General features: G+C 41.2%; 1 protein-coding gene across 1 annotated transcript in view; it reads right to left on the bottom strand.

The window, feature by feature from the left end:
- The window catches only part of pappab (pregnancy-associated plasma protein A, pappalysin 1b), a 107,035-nt gene that overhangs the window by 61,968 nt on the left and 24,083 nt on the right, over nucleotides 1-20,984 (bottom strand). The window contains exons 6-7 of the mRNA XM_018758954.2: nucleotides 20,318-20,439; nucleotides 8,420-8,921 (exon numbers count right to left, since the gene is read on the bottom strand). Coding sequence (XP_018614470.2) covers nucleotides 8,420-8,921; nucleotides 20,318-20,439 — 624 coding nt within the window. The remainder of the gene's footprint in view (nucleotides 1-8,419; nucleotides 8,922-20,317; nucleotides 20,440-20,984) is intronic.

Genomic DNA, 20,984 nt, shown 5'->3' with positions numbered 1-20,984 from the left:
TAGTAACAAAATTTGATAAACCATGGTTCAGCAATGAAGGGAGAAACAAAGAACTTGTGCTCAAGTTTACAAATCCAGGCTCTCTAGCATTTCTTAAAAAGAGCATTACCAGGCAATGTCAGGCATGGTATGACACTGAGTCTAGCAAAACAGAGGATGTGATACAACTGGTTCAGTTACACAGAAACTCGAAAAATGTCATCTAAAAAATCATCGTCATCAGAAATGCTTGTCCCATACGGGGTCACGGGGAGCCGGAGCCCGGCCTGGCAACACAGGGCGGAAGGCCGGAGGGGGAGGGGACACACCCAGGATGGGACATCAGTCCGTCACAAGGCACCCCAAGCAGGACTCGAACCCCAGATCCACCCGAGAGCAGGACAAGGTCCAACCCACTGTGCCACCGCACCCCCTAAATCTAAAAAAAAAATCAGATATATAAATTACTATTGACAGTCATGAGAGGGGTGCGGTGGCGCAGTGGGTTGGACCACAGTTCTCCTCTCCGGTGGGTCTGGGGTTTGAGTCCCGCTTGGGGTGCCTTGCGACGGACTGGCGTCCCGTCCTGGGTGTGTCCCCTCCCCCTCCGGCCTTACGCCCTGTGTTGCCGGGTAGGCTCCGGTTCCCCGTGACCCCGTATGGGACAAGCGGTTCTGAAAATGTGTGTGTGTGTGTGTGTGTGTGTGTGTATTGACAGTCACCAAAGCTGATTTTTCACAAAAGAAACAAGTTGCTTTCTCGGAACACACACATTTTCAGAACCACTTGTCCCATACATGGTTACAGGGAACCAGAGCCTACCCAGTAACACAGGGCGTAAGGCCAGAGGGGACACACCCAGGACAGGACACCAGTCCATCACAAGGCACCCCAAGCAGGACTCAAACCCCAGACCCACCGGAGAGCAGGACTGCGGTCCAACCCACTGCGCCACCGCACCACTGATTTTTTCAGAACATACATACATTTTCAGAACCGCTTGTCCCATATGGGGTCACGGGGAACCGGAGCCTAACCCGGCAACACAGGGTGTAGGGCCAGAGGGGGAGGGGACACACCCAGGACGGGACGCCAGTCCGCCACAAGGCACCCCAAGCGGGACTCGAACCGCAGACCCACTGAAGAGCAGGACCCGGTCCAACCCACTGCGCCACCACGTCCCCCTTTTTCAGAACATTCACTTGAAAATAAAACAAATTTGTTTCTTGTATTTCTTAATAAAATTTTCAGCAATTGCTGCATTTGTAAAGACTGATTTAGGATCAGCTTTCACCTCTAGTAGAAGAGTATTTTGTTCCTTAAGCAACTGTAAAATTGAATTGTGACTAAATATCACAAGATTAAACAAAACTGATTGTCTCTGCCCCAACCACAGTAGTGTGAAAAACTGAACTTTAATTAAAAAGTAAAAACAACTAACTAAAACCCAAATGGACAGAGGGACAAATTTAATATATTTCTTAATTTTTTCAGTGAAAATCTGAAAATTTCATAACAGTTGTCATTTAGGCTATAGTTAGCTATTAGCAGCTTGTCTCTGAATCTATTTGTTCTTGTTTTGTTCTGTTGTTAAGCGAAAAAGAAAAAGAATAAAAACAAGTTCCATTGTCTTGTTTTTAATACTTGTCTCCACAGTTGATAAGTAATTTTTTACTTGTTTTAGTTCTGGAATGTGTGATGGCCAATGACATCATGGTCAGGAACCCTCTGCGGAACACCCTGAAGTGTGGGAGAGTACATTGGTAGCTTGGTATGTCAACCAGTGACCCCTGTAAAGTAGTTGGGGGATTTTGTATGAAGAGGGTATTCTGACAGTAAGCAATCCCCTAGCCCAACGCTTTCTCTCCCATTCTAGTACCTGCTGATAAACATATGTGTCTGTCGCCCAGAGGAGGGTGGAGGATGTAATAGCTGACCAGACCAAAGCCAGCATTCCATTCCCACACATCTCTATCATGCCCATGTTATCAGAGAACACTATTTGTTTCCTTCCTTCATCACTGTCTGGATTATTGAAAACAGATGAGACCACCTCAATGATTCTACACTGTGATAAATAAGAAAAGCCTATTCTGCCAAATTGGAATTAATAAAATTGTTTAAACTTACTGAGATAACAGTAATGGTCCCATGTGTATTATTTAGAATGGGGAGTAAGCCTTCTATGGAATGAGGTCAAAGTAAAAATATTAGCTTAACTGAAATATTTTAAAAAGCCGTTTTGTGTCATTTTCTCAGTGTATTTCAGTGTGGTTATAGATGTAACACTTGTTCATGACATAATCTAAATTTTTAAATTTAAACGATATTAAATTTATCATTTTCATTTCTTTCTATTTTGGATGCTATTTATTTATTTATTTATTTTATCAGTCTATCAACCACCAAGACCAAAACAACTGGGGTTCTCATAACGCCCTGACAAAGGGCATGACCTGGACTTAAAATACTGTCCCAAAATGATCCCAGCTCAGAAACCACAAGAATTTATTTGGACTGCATGAAGCGCCCGCATGACATTCTAGCTGCATGGGTTTCCTGTTCCTCTCAGCTTGAGGCATCCACCATCTCCAACGCCACTGCACTAGCCTCGACGAAACTAAAACAAAAACACCGTCAGTGCACTGTGTCACTGCTGACCTCTTTCATTCACAGCCAGGGTTCATTTTAGCTGGAACACAAAATTCAGTCCTTCCTTATGACCGACTCCAGCTCCCCTGCTTAGATTTCTTCTTGCACTGACGGACTGACCTAATCGTAAAAAGAGAACTGGAGAAAATTTGCACAATTGATATTTACATTACAGGACTGTACATACATCCATGAGCTTACATTTACATTTATTCATTTAGCAGACACTTTTCTCCAAAGCAATGTACATCTCATAGAAAATACAATATGTGCATTACATTAGAAGAAAGAGAGACTTAGATGCAGACGTGATTCTTACTAGCATGCTACCTTGGAAATAGCTAGCAAGAAGCTTTAAATTTACAGTTGCCAGTAGGCTTTTTGGGATGAGAATCTGTAATGATTACATATGAGATGAGAGGTAAAATGGAGATGGAGAAAAGAGGCAGTGCTGCCACACAGGGCATCCCGCCTTTCCAGGATCATTACAAAAAATTTAGGGTGAGATATGGAAATCAGGTCTAAAGCACTTTGTCCCCTGTTGCAGACTGTCCTTCAAGATGATAAGTAGAGCCACAAAAGGCAACAACTTTATCACTATTTTCCATCATGCATAATGAATAACTCATGTACTCCAGTTGTTTCCCAGTTAACATTGACCAGTGAAGGCAAATGGAGAAGAATCTTGGATTGGAGGAGAAATTACTCAGCCGCCATTGAAGAGCATTCATTAGCAACCCATTTCTCTTAACAGCAGACAGATTTGATAAGCACCACTTTCACAGGAAAAGTAAACAAAATGGTGCTCTTCCCAGCCAAATGGCACCGCACCTGGTAGATGAAATATCACTGGATTGCGAGGCAGGGAGGGGGTTCTTTCAGTCCACTGTTTTCTGCTGTGATATGAAAACAATCTTTAAATGACTGACTGAAAAGAGTCATTAATAGGTGAACAATAGTCGGACACTTGGGAGTCTGCCTCGGCCACCCACATGGAAGTACAATCCACAAAAACAGAGGCAGTGCAATGACCACAGTTTCATTGATGAGGTCACCTCCAGAGCAAACTAAATAAGGTGTGTGGGATTTTTATTGATATACTGTAACTGCAATAACAGAAGGATGTAGTCATTTGTTACATTAACTTGGGGGTGCTGGAAGTTTTAGAGTGGAGCTATTTAATCGATTGCTTAAAGACAGAAAGCAATGAAAACGATACTTGCAATTTTCTTGTTCTAGGGATGAAAACATACCTGTGTCTCCAGTTACAGCCCCCACAACTGATACCAATTTAGTGTGCATGCTGTGAAGTTTCATCAAATGCTGTTATACAGCTTGACAGAAGAAATGAGCGACATCCACAATGCGTGAAATGAGGTTGAATTGTTAAGGCATGAACCTGGATTGCCTCACTCCCGAAAAATGCAATCCCCATTCTTGAAAAATGGGAAGAAAAATTCTAACACAAATCAGATTGGACTGCTGCTGGGAAGGAGCTGGACTGCTCACCTACACTGGGGGATATCAAAGAGCTATCACCTTAAATTAGCCAACTTTGCCTTTCACTGGAAGGGCTTTGAGAAGGCACACAGGATGGCGGTTAAAGTGGGCTCTATGCCGCTGTAGAGCACAAAGGGGTCAGTGCCAATGAAAAGAAACAGGAAGGGGAAAAAAGCTAGGAATGTCTGAATAGACTCCCACAAGGTGACTCGAAACGCTCCTGCACGTTCTGAATTAATGAGTTTCCTGGATTTCAGACTCTGGCTAATACTCTGCAAAAGGGATCCCTGGGAAATCCTGAAGCATTCTTGGAAAAGCACTACCAGTGGTGCAGCCTCTAGAGTCAGGGATCCCAGCTTCACGCCAGTCCCCATCATGTGTCACTGAAAGCCCAAGTTCTGCATTAGGCAGACCCTCTAAAGCATCACCTAATGCTTCATAATTAGGATTTCCTTCTTCTGCATCTTCCTTCATCTTCAACAGAGGAGCAAAATCTCAGGAATCAGAAAGAACATACGGATAGACACAGCAAAAAAAGAAGTAAATACTCAGTTGAACGAAAAACTTGAAATGAAACATGTTATGATAAAATATGTTCCCAAGTTTAACCATGACAGCAGCTACAATAAATGCATCATTCACTTTGAGTAATCGAAAATGATTCAAGAGAACCATAGTAGTAAGTCCTTACCATAAAAGATTGTGGTCACAAATCATCCATTAAAACTCAGCTGTCCAAAATAGTAGCTGTTAGATATACAATCGTAATGCAGTCATAAGGTCTGAAATGAAAGCTAAATGCTGGCTGTTGCACTATAAACCAAGGACTACTAACTACAAATGTGTGAGCAGTGATCTGGGAAGCATTAAATTTCACATTCTGAAAGCAAGATACTTTCAATTTTGCAAAAAATTAAGTGTCATTATCAAACTGGCTTCATTAGAAACTTTCATACGTACCCCTTATTTTCAAATAAAAAATAAACAAACATAGAAAATGATAAAAAATAATAGCTAAAAATAATAATGATTTTTTTAACTACACTTTGATTTAATTTTGCATGGCATAAATTTAAGTAAGTTTAAATAATCAGTAGGGCAGTTTGAGTTCAACACTGCACAACATTGTCAGTGAAATGGAAGTAGCGCTGAAACACTTCATGGCCTCTGCCCTTTCTTTTATTGATATTCAAATAAAACTCCTCTTAGCAGTAGGAAACCTGCTTTCGGGTTATGTTTCTTCCCAAAAATGGCTATTCTGACCATGCCAGTTGAAGGTCTATATGTTAGAATAAATCCAAGAGGCCAGAAAAGCTTTTTTCCTTATTACAAAGCCTTGTCAAATCAGAAACCAATCCCAGTCCTAGAGCCTAGAAACCAGTCTCTTCAGAAAGCAGGCTGGTCCAAAATCTTACTCTTCTCACTAAGAAGCCTGATGATACCACAACACACAAGATCAGAGTCATCAGTGTAGTGACAAAAGAAACTTGGAATGTAATATTCTGAAACTGTAAATCAGCAAGCACCTGCACCTTCAACCCCCTACCAGCTCACAACACAGCAAACATTGACTAGTTTACACAGAGAGATGAATCAAAAACAAGCCACACCAGCTAACTTGAGTCGCCACAATGATTAAACTCTCAATTTGTGCATTGTTGAGATTAGGTCGATATGCCAGGGGAAAATAATGGATGCTTTACAGCACTATATACTTCCATTTATTATAGGGGTTAACAATAAACTTCAAGTTGGATCCTTGTTTTCTCTTCTCTTTGGTTGTCACACTCCAGTGAAGAAAGACAAAACAGCACTTGTCCGAATTGCGTGGCAGGGGTCTAAAACAATCTCTGCTTCAACACAATTCCCAGCAACTTTGAAGTGAGCACATTTTTCACACTTGCTCAGGAACTTTATCGTTTCCCCCTTTTTCTCTTCCAGGATTCAGCCACTGCCTTGTCTTTCAAACACAAAAACAGAATCTTACCAGCAGACAAAAGAAAAAGAAAAAGGTCGTTTTCAAAGACCATGAGGGGATTGTTTTCAACGCTGAAGAAGTTGGTTCTGTGATGAAGAGAGGTCAAATGTGATGGATGTGGTGGACGTCTATAGGAAGAGGCATGTTGTACTGCCCTCTCATACTTCCAAACCAGGTGGTCTCAACATTACCACACATTCTAAATCCCAGGCATTTTGGGGGGTCAGCGCACAGAGTTGGTGGCCAGCACCTCCTGTTACCAAAGGACTTATCACATTCCCCCATCCCCGCCTCCTCAAATGTATACCCCAGCCTCTGTCTTCTCTTTGCCAGCAGCTGAACTGGAGACATACAAGTATGCAATGAACATCTTGATTTGCTCTTTTATTTTTACAGAGAAAAAGGTTGTGCTTCTTATTTGATACTAACCGGATTTAATACCATATGTACTTTTGTTGTAACAGTATACTTAAGTCAACTGGGCATTTTATTGTTGCTTTTCCACTGTTTCCACTTTCTATTCTGCTTCCCATTCCAGTATTCTTTCTAGCAAATACCATTTAAGGTATAGTGGGTGAAACTAATTATGTAATTGCTAATTATTTACACTTGGGGAACAGCGATAAGGACATAACATTTTTACAAACACAAATCCAGTACACACCACATCTTTATAAACATTTCAATGTCTATAAAATTCCTTTATGACATTTTTGGTGCCTTTAGATATCAGTATATTTAATAGCGAAAGTCATCCATTTCAACGACGCAGAGTAATGATGTAGCCATTTTGCCATTTGCTGCAAAATGCAGCACTGTCATCTAAGAAAATATGACATTTCCACAGCTGTGAAATTGAACCAAGACATTTTTTTATACTTTATTTTATTCACTTTATAGCTTTCATACTACCCTTTTGACTGACTGTGTGCTTTGTGCAGAACAGATCAGCGAAAGGGGGAGGTCATGTACAAGATATCGCTTAAACGTTATCTCTAAAAACAACACTTTTAGTAGTTACTATAAGCAATTGAACCACCTATATCTTTTCTTCAACCATAAAAAAATAGATTTATACCACTTTCCACGGGTCACTCTGTAAGGTCCATTCCCTTGAACCGCATAAATAGGTTTACGTGCCTGAGCGGTCAAATGTCTATAGTCTTTCCTACTTTCACTAATCTTGGCTTGGCAAAATCCCACCCAGGTTGGTGTCATCATACCTCAAACCCCCATGAAATCTGGAAAGAAATATTCACTCTACATTTCAAACACACAAGTGAGAAACCTTACTTGAGAAACGGCAAACAGCGAGGTACTGCTTAATTCATTTCACAAGAACATGTTTCTCAGATGTGTGCCTCTCAAAAATGCAGATGTGAAACTCACTAAGGTAAGCTGAACTCCTTATTCTCTTGAATATTTTCACACAGTGCACTTTGCAGATTAACTAACTAGATAAGGTGAAAAAGGAATGTTTTCCAAAAAATATAAAACTAATAAAAACTGAATCAGTATAACAGGCAAAGGAGTATTTGTCACGCAGAGCAGACCAGAGACCCGGGTGTGGACCCAATTGCGGGATCATTTATTATAAAGATACTCAGGACAGGACAATACTCTCTGTCGGGGACAAGGGAGGTTCAATCTGAGCTGCAAACATGGTCTGAGGGAAGAATCCAAAGACGTGGTTGATGACATGGAGCGAGGTTCGTTGCTGTGGGAAACAGGAATGGGGCAAGGAGATGGGCGAGGGAACAAGGAGCGAGGTGCACAGAGGAGGACAGGTAAGGCGCTGAGAAAGAATCGTGGACACAGGAGGGACGTTGTCTCTATGAGATTACGCAACTGAAAATAGCTGGGGATGGTTTTCATGGATGAATGCTCTGATTGTGAACAGGTGCCTAATCAGAGTCTGGTGCCGCTGGTTGAGGTGCGTGTGTCGTCGTGACAGTATTGGACAGTAAATAATTAATGCATGCAATTTTATTTGTACTTTTTACATTATTTATACTATTTATTAAGTATACAACTTTCAACTATGCTACTTTTACATGAATTTTCAACCTGTCTACCCAACAACTTCCAAGAGCTCATCTGAAATAGGAGTATCACCATCTCAAACTTTTGTATGTGGTCCTACCTATAGATCTGAGGGTATACTGCTTGAAAAAAAAAGGATAGAGAACAATATAGAGGTAGAGAACAATATACCAAAGCATGCTATTATTTTTTCTATGAAGCTGTGAACTACAGCACTGACTCCTGGAAAACAAAGCAGTTCAGTGATGGAGCACTTTCAGCATTTACCTGTCAACATATCGGCGGCTGGGATCAGACAGCAGGAGGCCCTGGGGGGCATGGGTGAAGGGTGGTTGACGCAGCAGCCGGTAGCGCAGTGGCTGGCAGCTGCGGCACAGTGGGCAGTCAGGTTTGGAGGTCAGCAGAGTGGCATCAATCTCCAGGTGGGGCTCCGTCGTGAAGAACTGCACTCCATACACCTCCTCCTGCACGGAGAGCTTGACAGTGAGCGGCGTGTCACAGAAGACATCATGTGGTCCCAAAGACACGTTGTCACCACTGACAGTCAGCAGCAGAATGTTGTGGATAGCAGGTAGGTGGGTCTCCTCGGGCGAGAAGAAAGTCACCCAGACAGTAAGTGAGTCAGGCACCAGTGGATGAGGAAACTCCAGCTGTAGCATGCAGCCCTGCAGTGGGCAAGGTGGGGAGCCCACACTGCTGGAGTCCATGCCTGAATTGGGGCTCCAGGTGCGAACACTGGGCTCGCAAGGTTGCTCCACATCTGGTGGGCCTGGGATAAGAGGCACAAGACAGTGCATAACTCTCTAAGAGCGGGGAGAAAAATGGAACACAGTTTCTCACTCCAAGAAAATTAGATGCAGAAGAGCTAATAAAGCACTGTAATGCAACAAAATCATTAATGTATTCTCATAAGAAATGATGTTGATCTAGCATGGACATAAAATAGGCGGATTCCCTCATCCAATCTGAATTTTACAGAAGTTATTCCCAGAAAGGCTAAACTTTTTTGCATTTTGTGAGTACCAACTGTAACTTTTTCTAACCTTTGCCTGAAAGTAAATGACAGTTTAATTGAAAGTAAAGATGGACTGATGCAAGCTGGGAATTCAGCGCTATGGTCTTTCAGTACTGTAGAGTACTGAGCTAAATGCCATTTAAGGAATGGCAAAATGCGTAGATATCTTCCGTCCTTGTCATTTCCTCCCAAAGTTATTTGGTCATTTTCTTCATTTTGTCACGGGTCCTAGCCATTCTTTCTGAAGCTGTCAAAAGGTCGGGGGGAAGGAGGAGGCAGGCAAGGGGGAAAGGGGTATGTGAAAGGGCCTGGTGAGGCAAAAGTGGGAGGAGGGGCAGGTCCCTGCAGAGAGGCCCCAGTCCAAAAGGAGAGCCTTTCCATTGCAGAAACAGTGTGCATTTTTCATGCCCCCCTACACAACATACACATACCCCAAACAGCATGCCCACACACAGTCCCTGGTTGTGGGCCATCAGCAGAGTGGCCTGGCACTTGCATACACTACCAACACCAGAGCGTAGTCGTGCATATTTGAAGGTTGTCCAGGGGCCCATTGCAGGGCTTTCACTTCAGAAGGGCTATTAGACCCTAAACAGCACAGCACTGCCATATTTGGAGTCAGCAGCAGCTCTCATTTATTCTTAGTGACATACTTAACATTCATCAAGTGCTCAGAGGGGCTGTAGCTCAGTCGATGCTGTGGTCTCCCAGGAAGCCCTTTGAACACTTCCAAACTGGCAACCACAATCCCGTTTGCTAACCTCATTTCTGGGGCATGTATAAAAATTAAACGTTTCATCAACTAAGCAATGAACTAACTTTCCAGCCTACATTATCTCAACACATGGGTTATGGGTTTGCATGTGAACAGGGCAGAGATAACCGTTAAAATGGCTAAACAAGCTTCTTAAACACAGCTTCACACCATTCACCGCTGTCAAGTGCTCTTTATAGAGAGTGTCCAGGTGAGGCATCTGGTGCAAACACATCATCATGTGCTCACAACTCATAATGCTGGAGTCTGCAAGGCGCTGACATTACAGGTTGTACCTTCTTGTGTTGCTCAGCTCATGATTATTTTGTGAAAAACATTTCACAACGGATTTTGAGAATCTGTCCTCATCACTGATAAGTCTGCGCTTTGTGGTCGTCGGAATGATTTAAGTTATTTTAGGGCAAAAGACAAATTTTTGATTTTGGATTTCTCAAGAATTTTGAACGCAACGTCCCTCCAGCAATTATGTACATCAGCTGTAATCAGTACTGTTTTCTATGGGAAATTTTTCAGTTTGCTAAACAAATGCTGTAGGATTTGCTAGGGAATGTTTCTGATCACTCATTGTTTAAGCACATGTCACATGCTCCACGTCTCATCTCTGTGAGCTCAGCACCTAGATTTGTCAGCTTGATTAATTATTTATTTTGCTTTCCTTTAACATGTAAAACATGTTTCAGCCACTTTGGGACCAGTTCTGAGTTCAGAAAAAAGTGGTGCAAAGGACACTTCTGTCACTCATGTCACAAAAATATGTGCTATTCCTCAGAGCTGTGCTCATTACTTAGGCAGGAGAAGTTTCAAAGGGGGGCACTTTAGATTGCTAAAACAAATTTCAGCCTTGCTTTTACAGTCAATTAGTTAATCTCACTGGAGTATTACTGTGTCTAGGAAAAGTTCTTTCTAGGAAAAAGATAGAGGGGCTTTTGGACAAATTCCAGCTTAATTGCTGCCAGTTGACAAGCAAGCATAACCTGTGGGTCCAACTAAACTCCTTGCGTCTTGTGGGAATCTGGCCCTGGAGCACGGCTTATCCAAGAAAAAAAGGTCCTCATAGGTCCTAGTGCCAAGGAAAGCAGAGATGGATGTGTCCAGAAATGAACTCAGTGAGCTTTCACAAGGTTAGCTTGTGACACCATAAAACAGAGATGATAAATAGATGCTGCTGGGTGTTGTAAAACTGACACAAGTTACACAGCACCACTTAAAGCTCATACATGCTGATGCCGGTGGAAGTGCCAGCCAGTCCAATCTGACTCTTAGTGAGTACTTGTTTGCTTTTCTAGGCAAGGGGGGGGGCAGAAGTGGTTTGCTAGTGCCTTTTGCCCATCTGGGGGCAGAAACATGCAAAGTCCACATACCCTGAACCAGACTCAAATCCATACCCACAAAGCAGTTCTGGGGGTATTAGGTACCAGCTTTACCTTCTGTGTCACCACATCCCCGTTATACATGCCTGCATTAACTGCCAAATGGGAAAATGTCATCTCATTACAGAACTCCTTAGCTGCATTTTGTCCTGTGTTCAGAAATGGACTACTGTATTTTTGCACCAAAGATGCAGTATGTATAGTATGTATGTAGTATGTATCGAAATGTATTTCTCATTCCACAATCTTTTTTCTTCTTGGTTGTCACTGATGCCTCATTTCATGACAAATTGTTTATCCACAAATGCACGGTGTGCACTGGATGCACAGTGGCACAGTGAGTAGCACTGCTGTCTCACAGTGCCTGGTGGTGTGAGAGGACATGGTGTTGCACCCCGCTCAGTCTGTGTGGAGTTTGTATGTTCTCCTCGTGTCTGCGTGGGTTTCCTCCGGGTGTTCTGGTTTCCTCCCACAGTCCAAAGACATGCTGTTCAGGTTCACCCATAGTGTGTGAGTAACAGAGAGAGTGTGTTCCACTGATGTATGGATGAGTGACCCAGTGTAAGTAGTGTATCTAGCAGTGTAAGTCACCTTGGTGAAGAGGGTGTGGGCTGATAACACTGCATAGAGTTCATTGGAAGTCAGTTTGGAGAAAAGCATCTGCTAAATAAATACACACACACACACACACACATTTTCAGAACCGCTTGTCCCATACGGGGTCGCGGGGAGCCGGAGCCTACCCGGCAACACAGGGCGTAAGGCCGGAGGGGGAGGGGACACACCCAGGACGGGACGCCAGTCCGTCGCAAGGCACCCCAAGCGGGACTCGAACCCCAGACCCACCGGACAGCAGGACCGTGGTCCAACCCACTGCGCCACCCGCTAAATAAATAAATGTAAATAAATGTGGCGACTAGACAATTTAAAAAAAAAAAGTTCTATCTGGAATGTTGCTCTCACAAGATTATGCTCTTTGAAAGAGCTAATAGTTTGTGCAAAAGCAACATGCCAAGGGCTGTTGTCACATGACACCAAGACACTCTATTCCCTGTCTACTCCCATTTGTGGGTTTCAACATATTTATTTGTCAAATATTCCACATATCTCAACAGTTGAACCTTTCTTGCTTCCAGTCAAGACCTTTAGATTCACAAAATTTCCCAAAGCATAACTTTTTTCTTAACTCTGATTGAAATACATTGATTGGCCATTTAAAATATTACTTTAATATTATAAAATAGTACTTTTTGTGGCATGTTTCTGCAAAGCACAGACACTTTCCGGGCAGACTTGTATAACAAATGCATAATGTATGATGTCATTTCGGATTATGCAAAAAACACACAAGGGGTTATTTTTTGCTTTCCGTGTTTCAATAAAAGACTCCTCTGCCGTTTGAAATATTCATTTAAGAAGCCAACAAGTTTATAACAAGTTTATATATATTGTTCGTGCTAAGTGGTGCAGCAGTTGTAAAAGAACAGCTGCTTCCAAACAAGGAAGCCTCAACGAAGCTTCAGTTTTAGCTATTGACCAAGATAGGGGGGAAGACTAACCAGTTCATTGCCAGTATTTTCTCAGAACTAACTGACTCTATAACTGAAACCACTGCAAATTTCTAACACTGAAAGAAGTAACTGCAGACAGACATTGGAACAAATGTGCCTTTAAGATTTAAAAATCAAAACAGTAATTATAGTGCAATCGACAAACAATTCTTTTTGTTACAAAGATTTCACATTAACTCGCACTTTAACACATTAAATGCAATAAATGATTCTAATGGGTCAGTAAGTGGCACAGTGCATCCCCTTGCATCTTAAGGACACAGATTCAAATCCCTACAACTACTGTTCCACCCTTGATCAACATTCTTACACTGATCTGATGCAAACACATTTTTCCACCTTTTTAATTAAAAAAAAAAAAAAGCATTGTGTCTTGTGGGCACACTGGTATGAAAATGGGATAAAAGCACATCTTTAGAAGCAAAGGACTTTAAGGACTTTGGATTACAATTGAAATCTGTCTGTAATTTGTTTTGGGATTTATTTTTATTTACATTTTGTGGAAAACCATTCCAAAGACTGTGGCTGCAGTTTTTTCCTCTTCGTATTATTTATGTATTTTCCACTATTGCACAAATATTATTGCGAAGTACAGATAGAAAACAAGGCATCCTCCTTCAGACAGACAGGCCTGATTCCAATATTACAGTCTCCTGAAGTTTTGGTTTCCACTGTGTTTCTGTGTTCGACATTCCCTTCCGTTCATCTCAGGAATCTCCCAAACTTCAGTATGAAAATAATACAATTAATTAAATTAAATTAAATTTTACTTAATGAGAAGCTCAATACTGGAAAAGTGGATGACTCATCCATGATTTTGTCTCTAAACTAAATTGTGACTTTAAACGATAATTAGATTAGGGTTGAGCCAGTTTTTTTTTTTTGCAAATTTTATGAGTCACAACAAAAAAGATACCAACCTCAAAAACAGTACATAAATATAAGACACGTGTTTTCATTAACATCTTGAAGGCTGTTCAGGTTTATAAACTTCTCAAGGGTAGGTCTTGAAACATGGACTCTTTCACCTCTCCATGTCATCAGTGGACCTAGGCTCCTCCCTGATGATGTTATGGAAGAATTTTTATTTAGCAGGAAACATGATCAACACGTACCCAATTTGCACAGGTTCTTTTCATCTCACCAGTTTGCACATCTTTAACAGCATGACGAGAGCCAAAGGGGTGACAGGCCTGCCGTGGTGTTTCACCATATGTGCTGCAAATGTACAGCTTTGCACGCCTATCCCGATGATAGCTTCAATATGAAAAACATGTCAAGCAAATTCCTTTCCCACCTGTTGAGAGTGCAGCAGCTATGAGTGGTCTGGAATGTGAAACATGCTTCTTGCGGACCTCACCGCTAACTATTGTTAATCACAAAATGGAATCAGTCATTCACGTATTAATCTCTTCCCAGTATAGCTCTCTGACTTCCTTGATCTTTTATGGGTCATAGGGCCACCTTGTGCTTCACGGGACAGCTCCAAGCTCATTCCAAATCTAATTTATCGCACAGAGACAAAATATGGCACCACAAATAAAAAGGAGGACAAATAAAATATATTCAAAACTAGAATCTATATAGTCCATACAATCTTTTTAAGAGGGCAGTGAGTTTCTTACAGTGGGTCATGTAGAAGGCTGTTGTTCTCGAACTGATGCAGAGCTGCAATAAAGTGTGTCTTTTCCTTATACACTGACCTCCATGTGAGCATCACTGTACACTACGACATTTACCTTTCTAATCGAGCGCAAACGTATCAAGCCTATCAGTGTAGCAGTATGTAAAACTGTCAAATTTTAAGACAGTCCAGCTAGAAAGACAAACGTGATTCAAAAGCATATCTGTTTTGACATCGATCTGAGAGATTTTTGTTAAACACTGCCTTGAAGAAGCGTGCTTATGTTTTGCTGCCAATTGTGTAACAGGAGGTGTGACATAAATTTTGCACAGAGATGGCTGATGGAGGTAATGTCTGTGACTACTACCTGCAACTGGGGATTAATCAGTGTAGAGCTACCAGAATGCGGCACACACTGAATCGAGAGCAGCTCCCACCAGGGTCGGCGGAGTGGTGGCACAGTGCATGAGCGCTGCACCACGGCTCCCTGAGCCCCCACAGTCCCATGGCACAGCACCGGAAAGCAAACCAATGAGGTAAGGGTGGCTTGCTCTCCCAAAAGCAGACTCATTCCACAAATTCCTGGTTTTCCCTCTCACGTCCACTCTCCTCTTGGTCTCCTGATTTCAATCAACTGTGGGATGCTTCACATGAATGTCGTCAACCGCAGGGCAATTTGCATAGCAGAATCGGGGCCGTTTTCCACAGCACTCACCCTCCATGCATGCATTTCTTGACTCTTTTCAGCCTTTTGCATTCGGCCTTCTTCTGCTCTAGTAAAACACGGCAAAGCTTTACCAAAAGCTATATTTGACACCAGTGATATTTCTGACAGATGCATCGTGTGAGGAAACAAGCCACAAACCCCGAAGTGATTACAGACGTCGAACAAGCTGCACTTACTCAAAACCAGTGCTGCACGATTGCTCACATTCCATGGGAAGTCCTTCTAAGAAGAATGTTTGCTTTAGGAGGTGCGCGATTCCCATAAAGCTCAGGGCAGAAAGCGGCGGTAAAACTAACAGAAAGGAGAGCAGCTGCAAGGTGTCTCTGGCAGGTCCCTATCAGATGATGTAAACAGCGGAAAGGGAACACTTTCCAAGTGGGAAGCAGGGTCAAATTATGTGCTGTGGCAGCAACAAGCCCAGGCATGCCCCTGCTATCGAAGCACAAGTCACCAGTGTTGAGCTGGGAGGGCAATGAAGGACAGCAATAAGCTTTTATTCTTACTGACCCTGTACCTGATAATCACACATACATTCACACACTGGATGCAATTTACAGTCACCAGCACCCAATGGAAACTCACACACAAAAGGGGGGGCATGTAAACTCCACACAGACTGAGCAGGGGATCGAACCTATACCTGATCACATAGCTCATAAGCCATGAGACAGGTTATGGATGTGTTTTGTGACATCACAAGCACTTTGGATTGTTCCAAAGGTACAATTCACTTGATTCTGAGAAAACTGAAGTGCTTGACCACCCAGAACTGAAGCAATAGAGCAGGAGTGTAGGGGTAGCTGGCAGCATTGTGGTTAGCACTTCTGCCTTTTCAATCAAAGTTTGCAGGTGTGAATCCCACATCCAACTCTACTACCCTTGCGAAAGGTACTTACATTCAATTGCTTCAGTAAAGTTACAGAGCTGTATAAATGGGTAAATAATTGTAAGTAGCTTAACATTGTAAGTCACTCTGGAGAGAAGCATTAGTTAAATTAATGAATGTGACATTCTGTTGGTCAATGATAATAAGACTGCAAAACATGTTCTGAGCCTCAAGTAAAATTGAACATGTCAACACAGCATTCCAATCTGAAGAATCATAGAAAAAATAACCCCAGCAGCTCATCATGCTAGAAGCTGTACATTTAAGGAAAGTCTCCCTGGTGCTTGGGGAAGATGTTGACACTGAGGGGAAAACATGAGTCAACTCCAATTGAGCGAATAACTACAATATATGTGCACAAAGCTCTGTGGACTCCTTTTCATATTATATTTATGGGTTCTCATTTCTTAAAATAAACACATGAGAGAATAAAAGTTTACAAAGATACTGTGACTAAAGTTCTCCATTTTCCAGATATATGGCAGTTTTCCATTCCTTGATACTGTTTCCCTCAGCACAATCTATAAATATTATAAATACTTATAAATGGATAAATACTTTCTTAAACCTCTGTGTCTTCATCTGGATTATAGTGTGCATACAGAGGTACAAAATGTACACAATAATTTCAACAGCCTGAATCTCAGGTAGGAACATACCATTGTATATTCCAGAAAATGTATTCTGGATAGCAACATTTTCTCATTTAGCTTATGCTTTTCTCCATAGTGACTTATATTTTTAAGCTACTTGCAACCCGTTTGTTACCACCTAGCAGACTGTGATCTTTTATTTGTTTTGTATTCATTTGATTTGGGTAATTGCCTAATTTTGTTTGTACAGTAGAATTAACGTTGACTTAACTACTCTGTAAAAGTAAAATAATTTTACTTAACTACTGTGTTTGGCTATACCACTTATTTCTGTGCATAGCTCTAATTCAACAATCATGACCATGAGCATAAAAACATTGTATGCAAATAAATAAGTCATGCAGGCATCTTTCCTAATCATGTAAAGACAAGGCATGTGTGTGAGTATGAGGAAAGTGTTATTCTGTGAGCAAGGAGGCGTTATGTTGTGCTTCAGCCTGTGAAAAATATTTTTAAAAAAATATCACTGGCTGAGGTACTGTTATGTGGTTGTCCCACTGACAAAATAAGCAAGTGGTTCACAGACGTTATACATTCAGTAACAGTATACCCAAGGATCTGGTTCCAATGCAAGCGGTTGAGCTAAGGGTGAAAACACTGGATCCAAATTATGTGGTACCACACCATAAATGTTTCACGTAAATACCAAAAGCATAAATGAAACAATGGCCATGAGGAAAAAAGAAGTGTCAGGGATCCACGGATAGAGTTTGCAATTTTGCAAAAAAAAAGTGGCCCTATGCACATCTGAATCTGAATCAGAATCAGAATCAGATTTATTTGGCCAAGTATGCACACACATCCAAGGAATTTTGCTTTAGTTCCCAATGGCTCATATTGTAGAGTAGACAAAAAAAAAGGAAGAGGGATAACGAGAGGAGAGGAAAGGTGGAGATCCTCCCATGGAAAGGAAAGAAAGAAATGGACACTGCTCAAAGTGAACGTGAATTACCTACCATCCTTCTCATAACCAAAATGCCTAACAGGTAAGGTTTTCAACAGAAAAATGACTGAAAAAATGACAGAGCAGGACAAGGCTAAAGATTTCTAGGCCTGTGGCCTGAAAAGAAAAACAGGCAATTGTCACAAACACACATTGTCTGAACCGTTTGTCCCATACAGGGTCGTGGGGAGCCGGAGCCTAACCCAGGGCAAAAGGCTGGAGGGGGAGGGGACGCACCCAGGACGGGATGCCAGTCCGTTGCAAGGCACCCCAAGCAGGACTCGAACCCCAGACCAACTGGAGAGCAGGCCCCGGTTCAACCTATTGCACCACCACGCTCTCCGCCAGGTAATTGGTCCCAGCATAATATATTATGAATGATCAAGGGTCTGCTATCAAGGATCTGAGCTCTCTGCTGTCCGTTACTGATGCTTTGAGATGAAAACTTCGGCTTTTTGGATTATCACTGTAGGAATGAAGTCATTGATACTGAATAGTTTTATATTTTATTTAAATTATATACTGTATACTTTTATATAAGTTTATAATACCTGAGCACTCATCTAATGATGGTGACTACTGCTCCTGTATGACCATTCAGAACTATCCCTGGTGTAACTGTAAGACCACAAAAAGATTTGGGGTAACCACAGTTGATAGAGGGCTTGAGGGAGCAATGGTTGACCTGGATGACGTTCCAGAGCAGACTGCAACAAACAATGCTAGCAGTCCACTGAGTTTCCTATCAGAACCATTCAAGTTATAAGGTGTTTATTCTAAAAGAAAATAAGGAAAAGTCTGTATAAGAATTATATTTTATGAACTACAGCATGTGTTTTTTCAATCTGAGTGCTCTGAAACATGAATGTATTATATGTTGACCTTAACCCAGATGACCTGCTAGGCAAGACTTTCTTCATAGAACCTCATTTTAAGATTACATCAAGGTCACCATATGAAAGCCATAGCAGTAGAGAATCAGAGATCAAGTCAGTCCGTGCAAAGCAGGAAATGTCCACGGTAGTCACTGCAGCACCAGTGAAAGAAGCTGCAGAACTATTAGGCCCAATGGAAGAAAATCTTAAAAAGTTTGGAAAGCTTCTTTGAAAAAACGGAATGCCCTTGAGTAATGTTCAGTTGCTTGACATAACAGCCATTCTGCTAAAATGGGGTGAAAACAAATCTCAGAAGGTGAACAGCAGGGCCTTTCCTTCAGTGTGTTAGATGCTCCATGACAAACATTTTCAGTGAGTATCCAAGTGGTAAATGACAGTAATATTTGTATCTCTTTGGCTTCATCAGAAAAGACACCAATTACCAGTGACGAGGCTTTTACCTCCCAAAGTTCATTATATGTGGTTTCACTCACGTATAATCTGTAAAGTATGTAATGTTTATTATTTGAATGTTGTTTTTCCTTGAATGTTGCAGTTGTTTTTCTTAATTTTGTGCATTGTTAGAAATGTTATTACTGCTGAGAACATCTTTCTGTATGTGTATTTTTTTTTTTTTATTATTTATTTGTGTGTGTGTGTGTGTGTGTAAGGTATATAATGCTCAACATATACATGGTTCCACTGCTATATGAACATATATGCTCAATAAAATGCTCTTAATGTACTCGAGAACTGTAAACAAACAACATGATTAACCACCAAGCAAAAACATTTACCTTTTCAGAGTACTGTGCTACTCTTAAAATCTGTTGTTGAAATTAACATACAATGATACATTTAAAAACTTTCACTTCAGTTCACTTAAATTCAATTCACATTTGCAAGAAAGTTTCTGAACCCTTTGGAATTACCTGGATTCCTGCATTAATTACTCATAAAATGTGGTCTGATCTTCACCTAAGTCACAGTACAAAACACAATCTGCTTAAACTAATAACATACAGGAACTGTATTGGTTGTACCTGAAGGATAGAGCTGCTATGATGCAAAACAAATTTCTGAGAAATCTGACAATAAAGTCCAATGACATTCTGTCATGTCGTATATAACAATAGAGTAAGCCAACAGGCAACAGTGGAGAGGAAAACAAAAAGCTCCAAATCAAAATCAAAGGGAGAAAAATGTTGCTCCCATCTGTCTTGCTATGTCAACACGACACATACAAAGTAATATATACTATTACTGTCCAACTGTAATGAATTTAAGGTCACACCACCCACTCCTACTTCTACTTCTCCCTTTATTTCACACCAGTTTATGTAGCTATGTATGCAACAACAGCAGTAATGTCAGGCTGTACCGCTATATAGCATAACCATCCATCAATCCTGAAATCTACTACCTGAATTGTGAAACAAGCCCATGTAGTAATAAAAAAATTGAATGTCTCCATAGGCAAGGCTTGGAAAATGATTTTGAACTGCATCATTTATCAAGTACAAGAAAGTTCCAAGTGCTCACGGATTCAAATGATCAAAATTTCAGTTATTAAGGAAATAGTCCAATGGTAATGAACATGCTGGCACACTGGCCATCTTTAAGCTGTTTTAGACAGACTATTGTAAATATTCTAAGAACTCCTGGAACAACATTGACATTGGTCCTCAAAGAGGAAAATTGGGGCTTTGAGGTGGAAGAGTCCTACCTTCAGCTTCCCGGGGACTCCAGTGCCCAGAAGGAGCGCAAGGCCGAGGTGATGAGGAGTTGGACGCATACTGGATGAGGACACCACCCTCTGTGCATTTATCACATACTGATCCCACTTCTCTAGGAAACCAACAGACAGCCACAGGTACCAACTTAGATACATTCAACATAGAAAACTCAGCACTAAAGCCAGAATATTATTTTATTATTTACAGCATCTTGTCTGGTCATCTCATAAAGTTCAGGCTGTCTCTCCGTTCAGGTTCACCAATAGTGTGTGATTGACAGAAAGAGTGTTTGTGTTCCACTGATGTATGGATGAGTGACCCATTGTAAGTGGTGTATCTAGCAGTGTAAGTCACTGCAGTGAATAAGGTGTGGGCTCATAACACTACATTGAGTTCACTGGAAGTCGCTTTGGAGAAAAGCATCTGCTAAATAAAAAAATGTAAATATAAATGTAATGTTCAGGTTTAACAAGATTAGCTGTCAATATACTACAGATTAAAATTAAATGAGAAGTTTAAAAATTATTTTTGACCTGTAAAACTGTAACGTAGAATTTTTATGAGCGGCTAATAAGCTCATCTACGAGTTCAACAAAGAGATATGCATGACTAGACTATTGACTACAAAACATTTATTTTATCCACAAAGATTGTACT

The sequence above is a fragment of the Scleropages formosus genome, chromosome 17, assembly GCF_900964775.1.
Source record: "Scleropages formosus chromosome 17, fSclFor1.1, whole genome shotgun sequence".
Taxonomy (NCBI): Eukaryota; Metazoa; Chordata; class Actinopteri; order Osteoglossiformes; family Osteoglossidae; genus Scleropages; species Scleropages formosus.
This window is presented reverse-complemented; position numbering and strand designations above follow the sequence as displayed.